Below are 18,272 nucleotides of genomic sequence, written 5' to 3'. Positions count from 1 at the left end.
TGTGGCTTATTCTTAATAGTGCATACACAGCCAGGCAGAGAGCTTATTAATAGAGAACAGTCAATAACAACGTCAGTCTCTTCTTTGTTTCACTAACTCACAGAATTAACCCCAATTAGCTACAGCTAAGTAGAATATGCCAGCAATATGTCAGCGGTGTGTAAAACTTTGATTTCCTACACATTGGAAGAAGAAGCTGTAAACTATGTTATATTGGCTAATTTAGCTCTTACAATTTGAGTTTCAAACTGTGATTTTGATATCAATGAATTAAATAATGAATTAATTGTTCAGCCCTAGTGAAGATATAAATAGAGGTTTGCCATTAAGCCAGAGTTTTCACTGTTACACTTTTACACCACCCCTTATTGTGTAGAGGAGGGTGTTTGTCCTTTCATGTGTTTGACCACCTCTGTTATCGTCTAATTAGTTAGCTAATTTGTTGTTCATTTTTTCTGCTCTGTTCTTCCTCTTTAAGTCCCCAGTTGAATCATTTTGGCTCACCTGGAGTTAGTAATGCATTATCATGTTATAACCTCCTGCCATCTCTGTGTTGACGTGTCTCTCCTCTGTCTGTCTGTCTGTCTGTCTGTAGGAAGGCGAGACTTTAAGCTTGACGGTTGTCCTTCTTCGTGAGGACGGATCTCTGGGTTTTAACATCATAGGAGGAAGGCCATGCGCGGTAGGTTGAAAGCCGAGCGTCTTGGAGGTTTCATCTCCCCCGGTGATCAGCCAAGTGTCATATGGCAACCCAGGAATGAATAGCACATACTTGAAGCACCACAGGCTTTCTCATTACTGACTGACACAGCTTAGACAGTCATGCATGTGTTTTCTAGTCTGTGGATAGATGGACCGCATCTATCAAGTTTTATTGTGTTTATATATTGGTCTGGTTTAGCGGATTTGGCATTACAGATTAAAAAAACTATAATTACTTTTAATAGAGTTAAGTCTGGGATAATGGCTTTGGCCGCAGTTGTTTTGTCTCTAATTGAGGGGATTTCGGTGGTGAGGTAAACACAGAGGAGAGGAAAGGGTCTTTTCACAGCTACTATGTTTTCTGCCTCGGGTCCTGAGGTGAAAGTCATTAATGATGCCACACACTCTGCTGAGTGAAGGGTTGAAAATATCTCAACACTGGTTACAACTCTTCCATACATGGAGCTTCTTTCTGCAGCGGAGGTCCTATTGAAATGGTTTTCCCCATATCTGTTTCATCAGGACTGTACTCAACTGTTACAGGGCTTTTTTTTTTCCCCACTGCCACAGTGACGCACTTTTCTGCAGCGACATAGATTACCATAGTAAAACTTTTTATAGCGGGAAACTATAAAAAGATCTACACATAAAAAGCGGTGTTTTTTACCAGAGTAGATTTGCAACCTTTCTCGCTCTTGTGACAGAACCATGTATCAAACCCAACCATAAGAGAGCAGAGATAATACTTGGCTTTCGCTTTCCCTGCTCGCCTCAAATCAGCAGTCTGCGTAAGAAGCTATTCATTAAAATGGAAATAGCTAATATCCCCGTAGCCCTTTGACACATGTGCTTTATGTGGCTGTTATTCTGGCATGGCTTGGTAAGAGCAATCAGCTGCCAGGTTTTGTGGTCTCTGGAAGAGCTAGTTTGTCTACAACTCTGAAGATGGGGGTAGTTGTAAAGTAGTAAGTTTGTCAAAAGATTTGTAGCAAAGCATTGCTGAGTTAACACTGTACTGTACATGATGCCCCTGAAAGAGGAAGCAGACCAGAAATAATTAATTAAAGTTAGTGCTGTGACTTGTGACTTCTTTAAGTGTCCCAATAAATTGAAGGCCACAGTGTGGGACGTAGACTAACTTGTGTCCATCCACCATGTCCACATGTCAACATTTAGGCCCTTTTGCAGGCCAGAATTGCCCCATCAGGCCTGGGAAGCATCTGAAGTTAAAGCTAACCCTTAAGTCCACACTTAAGGGCAGAGTTAAAGGGTTTGTTTAAACCAAATTACAAAAAGACTTATTTTTCCATTCACCTCAACCAGCATCATAACAATCATATATATATATATAGAGAGAGAGAGAGAGAGAGAGAGAGAGAGAGAGAGAGACTGCCTGCTCTACCAGGTGAGCCAGCCACGTGCCCGTCAGTGCTAAATTTTGAAGATTGTTTTGGGGGGCTTTTTCCCTTTATTGTGTAGAGACAGTGGATAGACATGAAAGAGGGGGAGAGAGATGGGGGATGACACGCAGCAAAGGGCAGCAGGTCGGATTCGAACCCGCACCGCTGCAGGACTCAGCCAACATGGGGCGAACGCTCTTACTAGATAAGCTAGAGGCCGCCCCAATTTTGAAGATTTTTGCGTTTAGAAATGTGTACGCCACTATTCTCCTAAACATTGCCAGAACACAGACAATAACTGCAATTTATTCCATAGGACGACAATGACAGCACTTCGAATGAAGGAATCTTTGTATCCAAGATCATCGAGGAAGGTCCGGCGGACAAGGAAGAAGGCCTTCAAATCCACGACAGAATAATAGAGGTATGTGGCCAACACTGTAGTATTTCATATGGAGGAGGTTTATGTACTCTAGACGGGGAAGTTGGATTATGTGACAGCTGCTGTCTGCCCTATAAAGATGATGACAGTGAGGAAGCACGAATCCACCACTCAATATGTACTGTATGCTCCTTGTGAATTTTGAGCATTTACATTTTGGGCTTTTATTTCAGCTCAAGAAAGTAAATCCGGCAGGCAGCAAACATTTCAACATATACAGTACTTCTACCAATCAACACTCAGACGATAGACCGATTTAAAGCTGAGGCAGGGTTGTCTGTCTTTGTTTTTGCTGAGTGAGAAAGAGCCCTGTGTTTGCTTCCTAGATGACAAATCCCTTCTGACAGAGCTGTCGGGTAGCATCCTCCTCTCTCCTTGAAACAGAATCTTGTGTGGAAAGGCTAGCTCACCCTGAGGTCAACTTGAGGGATGCGTTGAAAAACTCAACATCACAAAGGTTGCTTTTATAGAACAGTCGTCAAGCATAATCTTACACAATTGCTGCATTGAACAGAGATGTTTATGTGGATTACAAGTGTGTATTACCGCGTGCCGCAAGATGACAAATATGGTTTGACGCCAGCTTTATTGTCAAACCTCAGTGAAATTGCCCCAGAGCATTTTGACCGGCACATTGCTCACAGAGATGTTTGTGGAAAGTGTTTACAAGAAAAGACGACTCTGACATCTGGACTGCGTTGATCACTCTATCCTGTCATTTATGCAGTCAGTACAAAAATGCCACAAGTCCTCTGGCACAAGCCTCACGCTTTGGTTCTAAATATCGTGGTTGTAAGTACGGCAGCACCATTACTAAGATGTGACATGTTGGGCCTCATATCTTATCTTCCAGTAACACAATCAAGTGTCTCAGAGCGCCCCGCTACTTGACTACAAAGGGCAGCGATTCGCTCGCATCCTGAAGACTTGAGGCCAACAAAAGACTCCAAGTGGGCCACATGCTGATGAGCGAAGAGAGATGAGCTCGTATGTCACATGAACGTGTACGAGTGGAACTAAAATGTGTATCTTTGCATGCATCTGCGGTGTCTGTTTTAATGAGCTTAGCCTGGGCGTGTATGAAGGTTGGGGAATCATGTTAATGGACCAGTTGTTGCTGTATTTGGTTACTTGAGAAGATATCTTGTGTAGGATTTCGTGTTGAGATAGCCATTCACCCTTCATCGGCTTTAAAAAGAAAAAAGAAAAAAAAGAGTACAGATTTTGCTTTAGGATAATGCTGGACTTGTGTGTCTTGTTTTTAAGCTATTGTGGGTGAAGTCACAAAAATCTCTCCAATGAAGAGAACACTTGAGCAGAGAGGACGCGATGAGCCTAAGGAGGTAGCAAAGCACCCTATTGAGTGACCTTTTTCTTTTCAAGAGGTGAGGGATTTCTAGACAAAAAGCAACATAATAAATCATTCAGCCATTGAAATAGAAATGTATAGACAGTTCAGAGTTGTTGTTCCACATTGGCGCTTTTCATCAGATGGGAAACCTGATAGTGAAGGTGGTTCATATTTCGAAGACTCCCTCTTTGTTAGCTGCTTAAAGCAAAAAGTTCCATGTCATGGTTTTCCTGACCACAATAAGAAATGCAACGTAATAACGACATATGCACATTTGACATTGTGTGGGTTGCATCTTTAACCTCGGGTTGGGTCTGTGAACTCTGGTTTACAGTGGTGAATCAAAGGAACTGAATACAAAGCGCCCAAAGGCAGTTTCACGTGGGTTGAAACCAACAGCTCGTAACTCCGACCTATTTAACGTTTTTTTTTTTTTATTTTTTTTTTTTTTTTACAGTATCAGTAGCTTTCACACATATCTATAGAAACCGTTTCATAGGTTCAGTGGTTGATCTTTGCAGGGAAGATATCATCAAAGTACACCAGGAGTCCTTAAAGAAGCCATAGGTGCTTTTAGAATGGCTAAAATATGTAAAATCAAACAAGATGTGGGACTTTTTTTGTGTGATCACGGTTGCCGCTAATGATTACTTCTCATCATCAGTCCAAAACTCAGAGATATTCAGTTTACAATGATAAAAAAAGAGAAAATCCAGAGAAGCTGAAACAGCAAATTTTTCCTTTTATTACTGACTTAATTGATAAAGTCAGAAAGCTTCATGAACAATCTATTTTTTTTCAAGGTTGATGAGAGCAGAGTTGGAAAACCAAAAACAATGAGCTAAAAGAAGCCAAAACGCTCTATAGAGCTGAGGGGAACTGCATAGTTGGGGGATAAAGGCCTTTTTATGCTTCTGCGTAGAATTGACGGCGTACCCCCGCAGACCCCTCTGTGTCTACGCCGGACCCTACGCCGTAGCCTGACGTGCACCTCTCCAAAAATGTAACTACACGTCGCAGCGACGCACGTTCCTGCTCCAGATTTCCCACCATGGTCAGAAAACACAGAGGAGACACTTTGTTTCTCTCACTATTACTCTAGAGTCAGTACTCGCTCCGAAGCTAATGGCCGTCACTCTCTCACTTCTCCCTCGCTCTAACACACTCCCCACACACACACACACACACACACACACACACACATGCCGGCTCGACGCACACACCAGCGCACAAGTATAAAGATCAGGCCACTTACGTAGGCTACAGCGAAAGCTCTGCGTGGAGCCTCCGCAGAACCATAAAACAGCCTTAACTCTCAGGGGGTTCGTCACTGCCAGCAAATTCGTTCACATTAGTCACACAGTCATTTGATCCACGTTTAATATTTAAAAAATATTGATTAGTGCAGCTTTAAAGATCAAATTCAGAAAATGCTAATGTTTAATTTTTAAACACTAAAACTACCCTCTGTAGTAGAGGGGTTAGTTCCAGTAAGTCTCTATCAGAGTGTGGATCGGGCCGCATTTTTCTGTCCGAGCCCGGCCCGCGTCCGACAGAGCAGTAACCGAACCCGACCCGAGCCCGACAGGCATTAAGATATTTATGTCCGAGCCCGACCCAAGACACAGTTAAAATCTCATTTTTTTCTCATACTAATGACACATGTACGTTTGTTTGTGTGGAAAGCCCGCTTTTATTAAGCAACTGTAGGAAATGTCAACAGATGAGCGCATCAGCGCACACAGGGCAACAAGCGCACGTCACAGCTACATAAACAAATTTCCACACGCAGGGAGACGGATGTTAGGGTAATATTTTAATTTTTTTTTAATCACAAAAACGAACCTTTGCATCAAGTGAAACAGGCCCATCGGCTACCTACATAATAAGCTTTTTTAAATTTAAAATGTTCAATGCCTTATCGCGCTGATGTGACCGAGCCCGACCCGAACATCATTTCTAAATATCTGTCTGAACCCGGCCCGGCCCGGCCCGGCCCGTCGGGCTCGGGTCATGTATCCATCCTCTAGTCTATATGGATGTAACATGTACAGTACATGATGATCCACGGCTCATCCTTCTATAACAGGCTCTTAGCGGGGGAGTGTGATAGCAGATGGCTGTCTTCTAACTGAGCTACAGGCTGGTATGAATCAGCACATGAATGCCTCCTTGTTCAGCCGGACATTTTTCTCATAAAAACCCTCGAGCTGTGTTTGCTTTCACTAGCCCCCTCCGCAAGCTAAAGAATCTTAGCACTCTGGTCAGGATCCATGTTTTGCCAGAATTTCATAAATAAGTTCTGATTCAGTGTTACAAGGGGATTGGTCTGGTATGAAGGACTCTGCTCTGCAACACTACAGCCGACTGATTGTATACTTACATGTTTTTTAGAAAATGTGAACATGTCTACCATATAAATGTAATCCCAGCATTTTTTTCTTTAATGTGACTTCACATTGAGCAATGCTGGAACTCCGGCAAGAGTTTGTTGCTGCGTTTTTTTCCTAGAAAAACTGGCCTTCAACTTTCTTCAAGCCTCTTTGCTTGTGCAACACGACTAAGCCAGTGTCACAATCCCAGAACCGTGCCTGAGCTCTCGGAGTTGAGGGGATGTTTTCTGTGTGGGCTTTTTGAGTGTGAAAATAGGAAGAGAATGGAGACGCCTGGGCTGCTCGTCGTAAATGTCGCCTTGTAAATCCTTGGTAAACATTCTTAGGTCGAAGAGGGCGAACAGCAACAACTACTTTAAAATAAACTGACATTGGGAGAAGCCAGTTCTATTATGGAGGATGAGGTTGTGTGTGTGTTTTTGGATGGAGAGGGGGCGGGGGGGGGCAGGAATGTGTCCCTGCTAAGACAATGTTTATATAAAAATGTATACTGGATGTCATTTGAATCGAAAAGTGGAGATTGCAAGGCTCAAATTCAACAACCAACATTTTCATTCAGCGTCAACTGCCTGATACAACAAAGCGTCAGAAGACATGGACCAAAAATAGCAGGCATGTTTGTGCCGGCACAGTTTTGTTACAGATGATGCAAGTTGGAATAGCTGGCAGTTACCTCTGTTCATTTAACCTGGTTTGAGATGCATAATGTATTTTTTGAGTTATTAGCTGGAAGAAGAGCAGGAGGAATGTGGTGGAGACTGCCAGGGGTCACAATCAAGCGTGTCTGAAATGCAAAATAGGCTGCTCTAAATATAGCGTTTTATTATTGGCAAAGGATATAAAATTGTCCTGAGACTTTGTAACCCCCTACACCCAGATTAGCTTTATTGTGTTTGACACAACCTGTTCCCATGACCATATTGCTACAGCTTATACTAAGTATCAAAGAATCAATGGGCTTTTGGCCTAGTTGTAGATGTTTAAAACTTGAGGAAAAAAATGGTTTATCTCATTAGTACTGCAAAAATAATGCATTTTATCTTAAGCTGCTGAGAGTATTTTCACATCTAAATTTGTAACTGTGACACTGCTTAAGGCAGCACATCTGCAATTTCTTATTTGTCACTAGGTGAGTTGCGAGGCTACCCACAGTGAGCCACTAAACACCTCAAACCTCCCCACAGTTACTTAAGTGTCAAGTCACCAGGCCAGACACAGCTCAAGACAGATAGCACTTAGCAGTGACTGACTGAAATGCCAAGTAAGCTGTGTGGGAGGTTGGTCTGAAGCATGCGTGTCAATGAGCCTTTATTCGGCAACGAGAAGGCAAGTTTGGAAGCAAAGTGCTGCCTTTTGTTGTTAATTAGATGCATCACTTTTTCCTGTGATGCCATACAGCTTAGTTTCATTATAGTTGATTCAGTAAGTGTGCAGTACTGTTCTCGCTGTATTTTATGGCCTGTTGTACATCGCTGATCTGAAGTAAAATTTTACACTTTCAGTGTGTGTAAGCTCTGTATGCTTCATAAATCCACTGATTGTTACAGAGTATTGCTCCCGAAGCAGAGCACATGTAATGTCATTGTATCTGACAGCAGTTTTCACATCTGAAGATGTATTTGGCATGTCAATAACTGTAAGATTGCAACTGAATTGTGTGATTAGCTGGACCCCACTGTCACTGATAAGTTGTCACAGCACATGGCATCCTCAGCAGGACATGTGCCAAAGTTTCCCCAGGCGTTATTTCTGACCCGGAGGGCTATGAGAAATAGACATAGAAGTTATTTCCCTAAGGGGGATCACATGTTGTTTTGGCATTCTTAGGCAAGAAGCAGGCCTTTGTCAGGCTCTTTATTGGATTTTGGCCCCTGTGCAGGCAGTGTGTTTATTCCCCAGATGGGCAAACTGAATGTGGCACTGCTCTGTTTCTCCTGCCTGGATCTAGACAGGATGAATCCACCCCAGGCTAAGCAGGCCAATCCTAGCAGTGAGTCACATTCCTGTGCCCCGTGGTCCAGCTGAGGCAGGAGCAGGACATTAAATCAAATCTAACTTTTAAGAGTCCATAATCAGCTTCTGGTGGTAGCCGCTGCCCTATGCAGAGCTGGTTTTAAGAAGTGAGGACAAGCACACCTTTGTTTTCCACTGCTCCATATGGGGGGGGGGTTAAGATGTGGAGACGTCAGTCTAGAGATGGTGTGAGGTGAGCTTATGCCTCGCTGCAGCCAGAAGGCTGCTTTTGTCTCTGTCCCTCCACACACACAGAATATTGTATTTTCCACTCAGTTTAAACAGCTTGTGTCCTCAAAGGCAGACCGGCTCTTGATGATTTTTGCGGAGACATACAGTCTGGGCCTACTGTAACTGTGTTTGCTCTGCTCCAACACAGTCTCGCCCGGCTCCTTGTTCATTGGAGCTAGTGGGTTCATTTATGGCTCCTAAAAAGTTTAAAGCGGGCAGAAATAGACAGGTGTAATTAAGGCAAATTATTCTGCCAATCAATCACTGCTCTTGTGTAAAGGGATCAGTAACAATTGTCTCAGGTTGCTCTGCCAGCTGCTTCTCATGTCAGCCTTACCCCCAAGCACAGACTGCCCACCGACTCCTAATTAACTATCCTCAATTAAACCCTAATAGGCTGATTAACAGACCCTTAGTTGTGCTGTAATGGCCCGTCGTTTCCTCCCAGTGCCCCTCTGAAATGCATCCTGACTGCAGCATGTTAATCACCGCCCACTCTCTCTCTCTCTTTCTCTCTCTCTCTCTCTCTCTCTCTCTCTCTCTCTCTCTCTCTCTCTCTCTCTCTCTCTCTCTCTCTCTCTCTCTCTCTCTCTCTCTCTCTCTCTCTCTCTCTCTCTCTCTCTCTCTCTCTCTCTCTCTCTCTCTCGCTGGGCAGGGCCTGGCTTAGCACACTTGACACAAGTGTGTTTCCATCTGGTTGAATTCCTGAGCAATTTTTTGATAAATAGATTGACAGACAGATAATCACCCTAAAGGGAGTCATTTGCCATTTCCTCTTGTATGATCAATTTAAGAGTTACATAAAGTTTCCTAACAAAATCATCAAAACTAGTAGGGCAAAGTCACAATAATTACCACAAAACAGTTCAAAAACAAATGGAATGCCATGCAAAAGAAAGATTTTTAAATTGAATTTCTTTCTGAGCACTTTAAAGAATTCTTGTCCATGTTGGCTTCAATGTTAGCAATATTGTAAAGCTTCATAGCAGCTACTTTGTGGACCTTGAGGTGAGATTGTTTTGTAAATTAGAGTTGTCAAGTTTTCATGTTAATTTGAGCAACTAGTATAAGTATTCAGTTCCCTGTGCATTTTAATTAGGACTATATCAAATAAAAATTCATGTCTGCCAAATTGACACCAATCTGTCCGCATACCAAGAAACCCCATGTATTTACACTGTATGCGTATCTGTGCTGCACTCTACTGTAGTCCTATGCCAGTCTTCTGTTCAACTGCACCAAAAATAGCACAACATGTCAATGTACCTTTCTCAATATTTGAAGTGATCACAGTAGGAATCTCACAAGGGAACAAAACAGAAATAGAAAACAGTGGCACGGTTCTAAAACCATCAGCAAAATGAAAGCGTTGACAGTTTTTTTTTTTTTTTTTTTACCAGATGTATCATCCATTGTGTACACCACAGTTTAAATCTCTGTGCTCCAACATTAAAGAAGTTGTAAATCAGTGTGCTGGTTTCCCGCTGCAGAAGAGCCAGGAATCTTGAAGGCCTTTCTTACTGGTCTGTGTAAGCTTTAGGGACAGTCAGCAGAATTGACTCGAGACGGTAAATTACTTCCCCATGGTGGTTTTGTCAAATAAACTAAGAGTGCTTAACATTATAACTATATAGAGGTAGTTTATTCCACTTAGAGCTTAAAGATAATGGCATTATGGCAAACGTAACAATGAAATGGGGGACTGCTGATTGAGGGAATGCTCCATGCAGGGAAATCAATTATATGAAAGAAACAGGCTGCCAAGCCTCAGCAGTAGACCTAAGAATAAATCACAAGATGTTGACATGCATGCAGCTTTGTTTGTTGAATTTGTGTTGTTACATTTCATAGGAAACGTTTTTTGAACAGAAAGTCAGTTGAACAATGCCTACAGTCTTTTCTCTTCTGACCCAACAACTGGAGTTTTATGATCAGTGCCAAAATTATGATGATACACAGAGGGAGTTTCCTGATTTATTACACTGATTCCATGTCTCACTAGTTGGTGGCAGACTCTGCGACACATGTATTTGGTTCTATGGAAATGGCTATAGGCCGAGAGTGATTTTAAACATGACTTCGTGAGGCATTTTATGATCCAACATGGGTCCCTCAGCAGATTATAGGCTATAGATTTCCCTCATCAATCAAAATGCCAGAGTTTGGTTGTCTTCATCTCGTATGGAACCATCACAAATGTTACTCCAGTCCAGGGAGATGATAAAGTGGACTTCATTTCTTTTCCCACAGCTCTGTTATGACTTTAATCTCAACTCACTGTTAATCATGTACAGTAGGTTTGACTCTTTTTTTTTTTTTTAATTTTTAAAAAAACATTTTTTGCAGAGTGACATCACCAGTGCAACAGAAAATATTTTTTTCAGCATTTTTTGTGCTTCCCGTACTCTCTTTGCCTTTAAGGTCGCAATATATTCCGTTCTGAAGCACTTTGTCTGATCTGAACTTTTAATCATCAATCAATCAGTCATGAAAATAAATTGTTCCTCAGTAGTGCTGGGCATCGTTTTGATTTGAACAATTCTGATTCAAATTCCGATTCTTTCTTTCGATTGCGGTTCTTTGAGGGGTGAAGTTGAAAGAGGTCACATGTCTACATTTTTTTTCCAACGTAAAATAAAGCCACACTAGCCACTGCTACGAAAACCAAAATTTGCACATGTTAAATTTGGAACCGATGATCGGATTTGAAACCAAATTTTCCAAACGATTCCAATAAAGAAACGATTCCACTGGAATCGTAATTTTTAAAACGATTCCAAGTTGGAACCGGTTCTCGATGCCCAATCCTACAGTATTCCTCAGAGCTTATGAAGGTGCAAGACTTACTATCAACATGCAACAGGGTAATTAAAAGGAGAGCAGGGTCAGAGATGAGGAATTTAACAGCTAGCTGCTTCCTAGCATTCAGGTACTTTACATTCTCGGCGAAGGGACGTGCCACAGGTTGCTGCCTTCACTATAGAGCAGGCGATGACGGCCACACAGCACATGATGAATGTGGCGTGGCCAACTATAGCAGTGTAGTATGCTCAATCTCAGCCTAATGCAAATGAGTCTGACCAGCTTAGTTAGTTTAGGTCACGAGTAAGCATTTCAGATGAAATTTAGACACTGCATTGCCTATTTATTCCCACAAATGTTATCAGAAGCATATTTTAATGGACTCTGTAGGTGGAGTTGTGTAGGCTGTGATTTTTTTTGCTACAATAACCATTTAACTTGCAGTGTGGAAAAGTCTATCAAATCCCCCTATTGGCAGCATTTCATGCATTCTGTTACATTATTTGTTCATTTGACATGTACAGTACTTCTGCTGCTCTAAAGCTAATTCTCATTTGTGGTTTAAAAAAAAAAAAGAAGGAAGATGACTTTTCCGGTATGAATCACTCTTTCACATCTGAAGTGCCAGTCTGACCTTCAGAACAAGCCTGAAGCTGTTCTGAAGCGGGCCTAATCCGCCCGTACACACTGCAGTACTGCGGCGATGGCCGAAACTGCCGCCAACAGATGTTAGGTTTCATTCTGTAAGGCCCCATTAGGACTTAACAGATGCAAAACACACAGGGTTGACATCACCGTACATAATTGTCCCTCCTGTACATGACAGATGTTCAGTGATACAGTATGTGAGCTAATTGGAATGCATATGTATGTACAGTAGTCCTGCAGTGCACAATTAATATCCACACCTGCTCTTTTTCAACTTGAACATGTTGAGCATCCCCTCTCTGGATAGTGAATGGTGAAAGGCCTATATGGTTCAACTGGCAGTGATGGGCCACAGCATAGAAGCGGACCCCGGTGTCCCTTATCAAAATGTGTTCTTCACTCCGACTAATCCTGACGACACATCCCGCTTTAAACGTGCTTCCCATTCGCCTCTCATGAGGAGGTTTAGAGCTCCCCTCCATTCACCAGCCAACTAGTGGAACTGGTGGTCGCTGCGCTTCCTTTTCTTATGCAAATGTGTGCAAATAGAAAACATTGTTCATCAGCGTGCTTTTCCGCCTCTGTTACGCCGCTTTGCTCTGGCCTTTCTCTTGATCCCCTGAGAGAGATGTTCCCTTTCAAGTGTTACTTCTCTGTCTCATTCAAGACTTCCTCTTTCCTTTTGACAAACAGCCTGGAGGACTGGCCATCGTCGGCTCACTGAGCAAGCTTTTCAGCTATCAGGTAGAGAGAGAGAGAGAGAGAGAGAGAGAGAGAGAGAGAGAGAGAGAGAGAGAGAGAGAGAGAGAGAGAGAGAGAGAGAGAGAGAGAGAGAGAGAGAGAGAGAGAGAGAGAGAGAGAGAGAGAGAGAGAGAGAGAGAGAGAGAGAGAGAGAGAGGAGAGAGAGAGAGAGAGAGAGAGAGAGAGAGAGAGAGAGAGAGAGAGAGATGTTCTGCAGGCGCCTCCCTCAGACATCCCCGCTCATGTCTTATTTTCCCCCCCCACTCCTCTTAGAGGATGAGTTATTCTATAGTAGGAAGTAAAGCTTGCTCTCTCCAAATACTCCCTTTTCTCTGAGTATATACAGGTGCTCTCCCTGCAAGTGCACACTTCTGTCTTTTAATTCCACCTGCATATATACGGTGATATATGCCACATGTTCTGTATTACTGAGTAATCAGAAAAATATTTATCGCTTTTCGCATTACAGAATATGACTGGACATAGCTTGAAAGACAGCACTATAATTTTGAGCCCACCTGTGAATAGTTGATTTTCTGCATTTCAGCATGAGCTTGCAGTTCTATTAAACTGTTTTATCGCAAGCACATGTTTAATAACTCGCCTCTGCCATTCACTCTGATCCATAGCGCATTTTGCCCTCTCCTCAAAATGGTACACCTTGTACCTGGGGTTGAATAGGTCGTGTCCACAAATTTGTGTAGATTATGAAATACGATCGTGCTTAGGCAGAGAAAATAACTGGCATGCTCAGGAGAAGCCCAGGACCACCGGCTGAGAGCACAGAGCACTGTGCCAACGTCAACGCCAAGGTGTCAATAAAGATACCTTTACTTCCCGCTAACAGAGGGGTGCTTTGATTAGAACCTCAGCGAGAATATGTAGCATTTAATCAGAAAGGTATGCCAGCGGACGCACAGTGGCAGCCATTTTGTCTGCATCTTGGAGTGAGATTCAAAGAGATTCCCTCCTTCTTCCCTCCATATTCCAGCCGAGCGCTTGGCCAAATGCGTGATTGATATGTGCAGGTGGTAAAGGATATCCCCCAGAGTAAGAGTTCCCTGCTAACTTGAAAGAGAATATTTTCCCTCCTTGCCGTCTTATGAAAACAGTAGTCTTAAAGCAGAAAGTCGGAGCAGGCCAGGAAAAGAAAAAGAAGTGTAATTTAACTTCTCTAATGTCTCTAACGTCATGCCTATCCTGGCTGGACAATAGGCCTTTGTAATTCCATTGTAGGCTCTTTTTCAACACTATAAGCCAAGCTGCCTTGGGCTTACTTTTTAATACAAGGAAATTTAGCCTTTGGTCACTACAGTTTCCACACTTCTGCGACAGTTTACCCTGAAAGTAAATGGAAGGAGGAGGCAAGTGCCAAGAGGGAAGATGGAAAATGTATTGCCTGGTAAAGCAGGGAGCCTTTTCTCCTGAGTGCTGATGTGTTTTGAAAGACAGGGGAGAGTCCACACAGGCTAAAAAAGAGTTTTGTGAGATTCAACTTGGATGCAGTCATGTACCTGGCAGATGAGATGATGAAGATGAGGGTCCTGGTTCTGTTTATGGTCCAAAAGGAGACTGGATTTGGTTGTGCCCATTTGCTCTGAATATTTGCTATAATTTATTCTGCAGAGGGCCTTTTTCTCTCTCTGAATGTTAAGGTCAGCGTTAGAGTTAACCCACCGAATCCTCCTTGACTTCTGCTCTGTCTAGCGTTCCTATACACAAGATCACCACCATCTCTCAGATACGACCTAGATTTACACCAGATAACTCTTTCTCTTTTGTCTTCATATCGTGTGGCATCATCTAGCCTTATTCTGCCAGGACACGCACTCTTGGCGAAAACAGAACGAGAACACAACCTGGAAAATATGAGAGCTCAGGAATCCAGCCACCTGAAGCAGGACTGATGTAGGTAACGCAGAATTTGGCCACAATGAGGGGAAAATGGCATCGCTCTGGTTGGCTTTAGAATCCTTTTTGACTTCATTCTTTAACTTTAACCCAGAATTTCTACGGTCTTTCTTAGAGAGGCTGCGAACCACCAAGCCTGGTTTTAACACTGTGGCCTCTCATGTCTCTCCTCTATATCAGGCCAGCAGCTGCTGTCTCTCAGCAAAGGCATGTTGACTGCCGGGGCTTGGCTTCCACACACACCGGATCTTACACAAGCCCCTTTATTTTTGGGCTTATGACTTAGAAAAAAAAAAAACACACCCAGCTCTATAGTATCTGTGATTTTATTAGTAGAAGAAACAAAAACATGTATTCATGAAATGAAACCTTGAATGTCTGGACAAAATATAGTTTGTGCTGCATAGCTGCTGTCTTACCCAGCAGTTGAAGATTTAAACAAGGTATCACAGGTAAAGGGTGTGCGTTTTGCTCCACGACTCAAATTCCTTGAATCGGAGCCAAAGAAATGTAAGCCCTCTCCCAGCTGTCCCTTGGCACATCAAGACAAGACCTTTATCTGATTTTTGGAAAGTTTGAGTTGGTGCTGTTTGTACAGTACTGCTGCAGCTCTGTCTGTTCACAGACAACAGCTTTAAACAACACTGGGGCCAGTGGCTCTGGGACCGCCATCCAGGACAAACCCCTACATGTTTAGGACCAGATCAACATTTTTTTTTTTTTTTTAGTATGCCACCACTTGTTTTCACTTTTTAAAAGCCAGTAGATTCCATGGTTGCAATAATATTTTCGAACATTATGACTACGTGTTAAGCTTGTTGTGAAAATAAGAACCACATGTGTGGCCGTTTTCTGTACATAAAGGTATAGGTTAATGAAAATGAAAGCTTCTCTCTCTCATCTGGACCTCCCCACAGTCCCTTACCTCCAAGAAGCCGACTTGCTCCTGCAGACAAACCACAACCGCAGCGCATAATACCGACATACTCTCCTGCCCCCAGAAAAGCATTTTGCCTCCTGCAAGAAACAGTTCCTCTTCCAGAAGTCACATAATTCAAACAATAATTAGGAAGTGTTCAGGGCACTGACTAGCCCGTGAAAGTTCACGTTTTAGGTGGGGGTTAGAAAGAGAAGTGGTTCCAGACTGTTAATGTATGTCACAGCAGAGTCAGAGGCCTGTGATTATTTTGGTGCAAAGGTCCAAATAAACCCCGTGTGGGTCACGACCTTACTGATCTGAACCAAATGTGCTGCGCTTTGCGACCTTTGTTGAAAGACTCACTGTGCAGAGTGGCTCAGTGTGAGCGACAATAGATATTTTTTCTGAACATTCCAACAGTGAGAACATGGCTGCTCACAGGCCCGACTTTATCCGCTCAGTTTGTTTACACATCATTTGTCAGGGAGTCATCAGGCAGGTTTTTAGACAAATACACAAATCCTTACTTGAGCCAACCTTTTAAAGGCTCATTCAAAAATGTGTCTAGACAAATGCCTTTTCTCATCCATCACTTTCAATTTGCAAGTGCTAAATGAGTGGACTCGGTTTCCATGTCGCCCGCAGCTGCATTAAAACTGTGGACATCAGCATGTACGCTACACATACATTCAAGTGAGCAAACACAGTTCATTATCACGGGATTTCTCTGAAGTGCGAGTCATTCATCAAGTGGCGAAAGTCAACACTTTCAAACATGTTCAAAGCCTGAAGGACTCCTTTAAGCGTGCTGCAGCTATCTCCCTGCTTTTCTACAACTGAACAATTTACATGGCCTTCCAAATCTAGTCAATATTTATCTAAGCGTATACATCAGGGGCAGGCCGACAGAGCTCTGATCAAACGTCTCTTTCATCTAGGACCTTCCTCTGACTCGACTCACAGAAGCCTCAAACCAGGCTGGGGGTAATCAGATGTCAGGCTGGGTGTTCGCCAGGGACTTGAGCACAGCTTCATACATGGGGGGGCCAAGGCTTTTGCACTCCTGCCCCCGTGGCCTACCTAGCCGACTGCCCTCGACTTCTCACTTCACTCTGACACATTGCAGTGCCAGAAGTTAAATTCCTTTTAGGCCCCATCCACACTGAGACATTTTTTGGTGCAAACACACATTTTTAGCATCGTTTGGGCCCCTCGTCCACACGAATCCAGTAAACGCACTGCCTGAAAACGCACTTTTTTGAAACCGGGTCCCAGGGTGAAAAAATTCGAAAACTGCTCTCTTTTGGCTTCGTCTGGATGGTGAAGCCGGCTTTTTATTGTATCGATGATGTCATCGCCACACCCCTCGTCCTCTACCCGCAGTCCCGCACTAGTGCACGGCAACACACGACTGCGGTGAAGCTAGCGAGCATATCCCATCTCAATGGTCAAACCAGCTCACTTCATCTAGCTAAATAGTTTGTCTCTGCTCCCTGACACTTCCCTCTGCTCTGCCGGTCCTGGATTCTACACAAGATATATTGCTAACTTTATGTAGCTAACGTTAAACATCACTTAAGTAGCTGACCGCTACAGCAGCAACGTAACGTTAACTGCTATGGTTAGCTGTTTATAAAGTGGAAGCTAGCTAGCTAATCTCTCTGCTTATCAACTCCTTGAATGGATTATAGGAACTTTTACCACGGCTTATTGTAGAAAAGCTACTGCAAGAAAAACGTGTAGATTATCAAAAAGACATTGGATCATTGATGTTTATTTGACTGCCAATGTTAGCTAGTTAGCAGAGCTAACGTTAGCGCGGTAACGTTAGCTCTGCCAGCTAGCGCGCTGCAATCATGTCCGATGGCAGACAGAATTGCAAAATAAAAAGCAATCCAACAGCACATTATACAATGTAAACAAAGACACGTTTTCTTGCAGAGGCCTTTATAAAATGAGCAGTGGTAAAAGTTATTATAGTCCATGGATGTATTAAGAGAACGTTAGTCTAGCTAGTCATGTTATGATGGGAAGTGGAACTGACGATGCTCTTCTTCTCCATGTTTTGGTGAATTTCTGTAGCAGAAACAGCGCCGCCTATAGGCCTGGAATATGAAGTAGCGCGTTGAGTCATTTACAACTGGCTCCCGCTGATTCCGTATGGACGTAAAAAATCTCGAAACGAATCCAGGGAAGACGGGTAAAAAAAAAAAGATCATTTTGGTACGTGTGGACGTAGCTTCAGTGTGCAGCACCTAACAACAAATAAAGAATGGTACAGGAATAGGAGGATGGCGTTCAAATCCATTGAAAATGCATATTGCTACCCAGATCCTCTGCAGTGTAATTCAAATGCTTCTAAATCAATTATTCAACTAGATCATGCGCTCACTGGCTCACATACAATGGCTGTTAAGTAGTATGCTTGGCAGTACCCGCCAGTTAGCAGTAAACTGACTTTAGTTCTTTTTCTGTGCTCCTATAATTGTAACCATTTGTAATCTATTTCTGTAACCATAACGTATCTAAGAATAGCTAAAACATGGCTCTGCAGGATTAGAAAAACAAATCTTTACCTTTTTTTGCGTTGAGAAGAGCACGCCAACACTATGAGGTCAAGGGCAATAAAACGTCCACCACTAGTACCGGTATGGCAAGAGCTAACTATAAGATTTCACAGAACGCTTAAATTCTAGCACTCCATGTTTACAGACAAGAA

At 42.9% G+C, this 18,272-nt stretch overlaps 1 protein-coding gene and 1 long non-coding RNA gene across 3 annotated transcripts in view; one reads left to right on the top strand and one right to left on the bottom strand.

The window, feature by feature from the left end:
* The window catches only part of LOC116037359, a 37,621-nt gene extending 21,871 nt beyond the window's left edge, over positions 1–15,750 (bottom strand). Inside the window, exon 1 of the long non-coding RNA XR_004101849.2 lies at positions 15,560–15,750. This is a non-coding gene — a long non-coding RNA (uncharacterized LOC116037359). The remainder of the gene's footprint in view (positions 1–15,559) is intronic.
* Positions 1–18,272, top strand: part of pdzrn3b (PDZ domain containing RING finger 3b) — a 108,192-nt gene that overhangs the window by 5,884 nt on the left and 84,036 nt on the right. The window contains exons 2-3 of one of the 2 annotated variants that reach the window (XM_031280468.2): positions 596–682; positions 2,419–2,526. In XM_031280468.2, the coding sequence (XP_031136328.1) occupies positions 596–682; positions 2,419–2,526 (195 nt within the window). The remainder of the gene's footprint in view (positions 1–595; positions 683–2,418; positions 2,527–18,272) is intronic. The other variant, XM_031280477.2, reaches the window with a different exon arrangement.

The sequence above is a fragment of the Sander lucioperca genome, chromosome 6 (assembly GCF_008315115.2).
Source record: "Sander lucioperca isolate FBNREF2018 chromosome 6, SLUC_FBN_1.2, whole genome shotgun sequence".
Taxonomy (NCBI): Eukaryota; Metazoa; Chordata; class Actinopteri; order Perciformes; family Percidae; genus Sander; species Sander lucioperca.
This window is presented reverse-complemented; position numbering and strand designations above follow the sequence as displayed.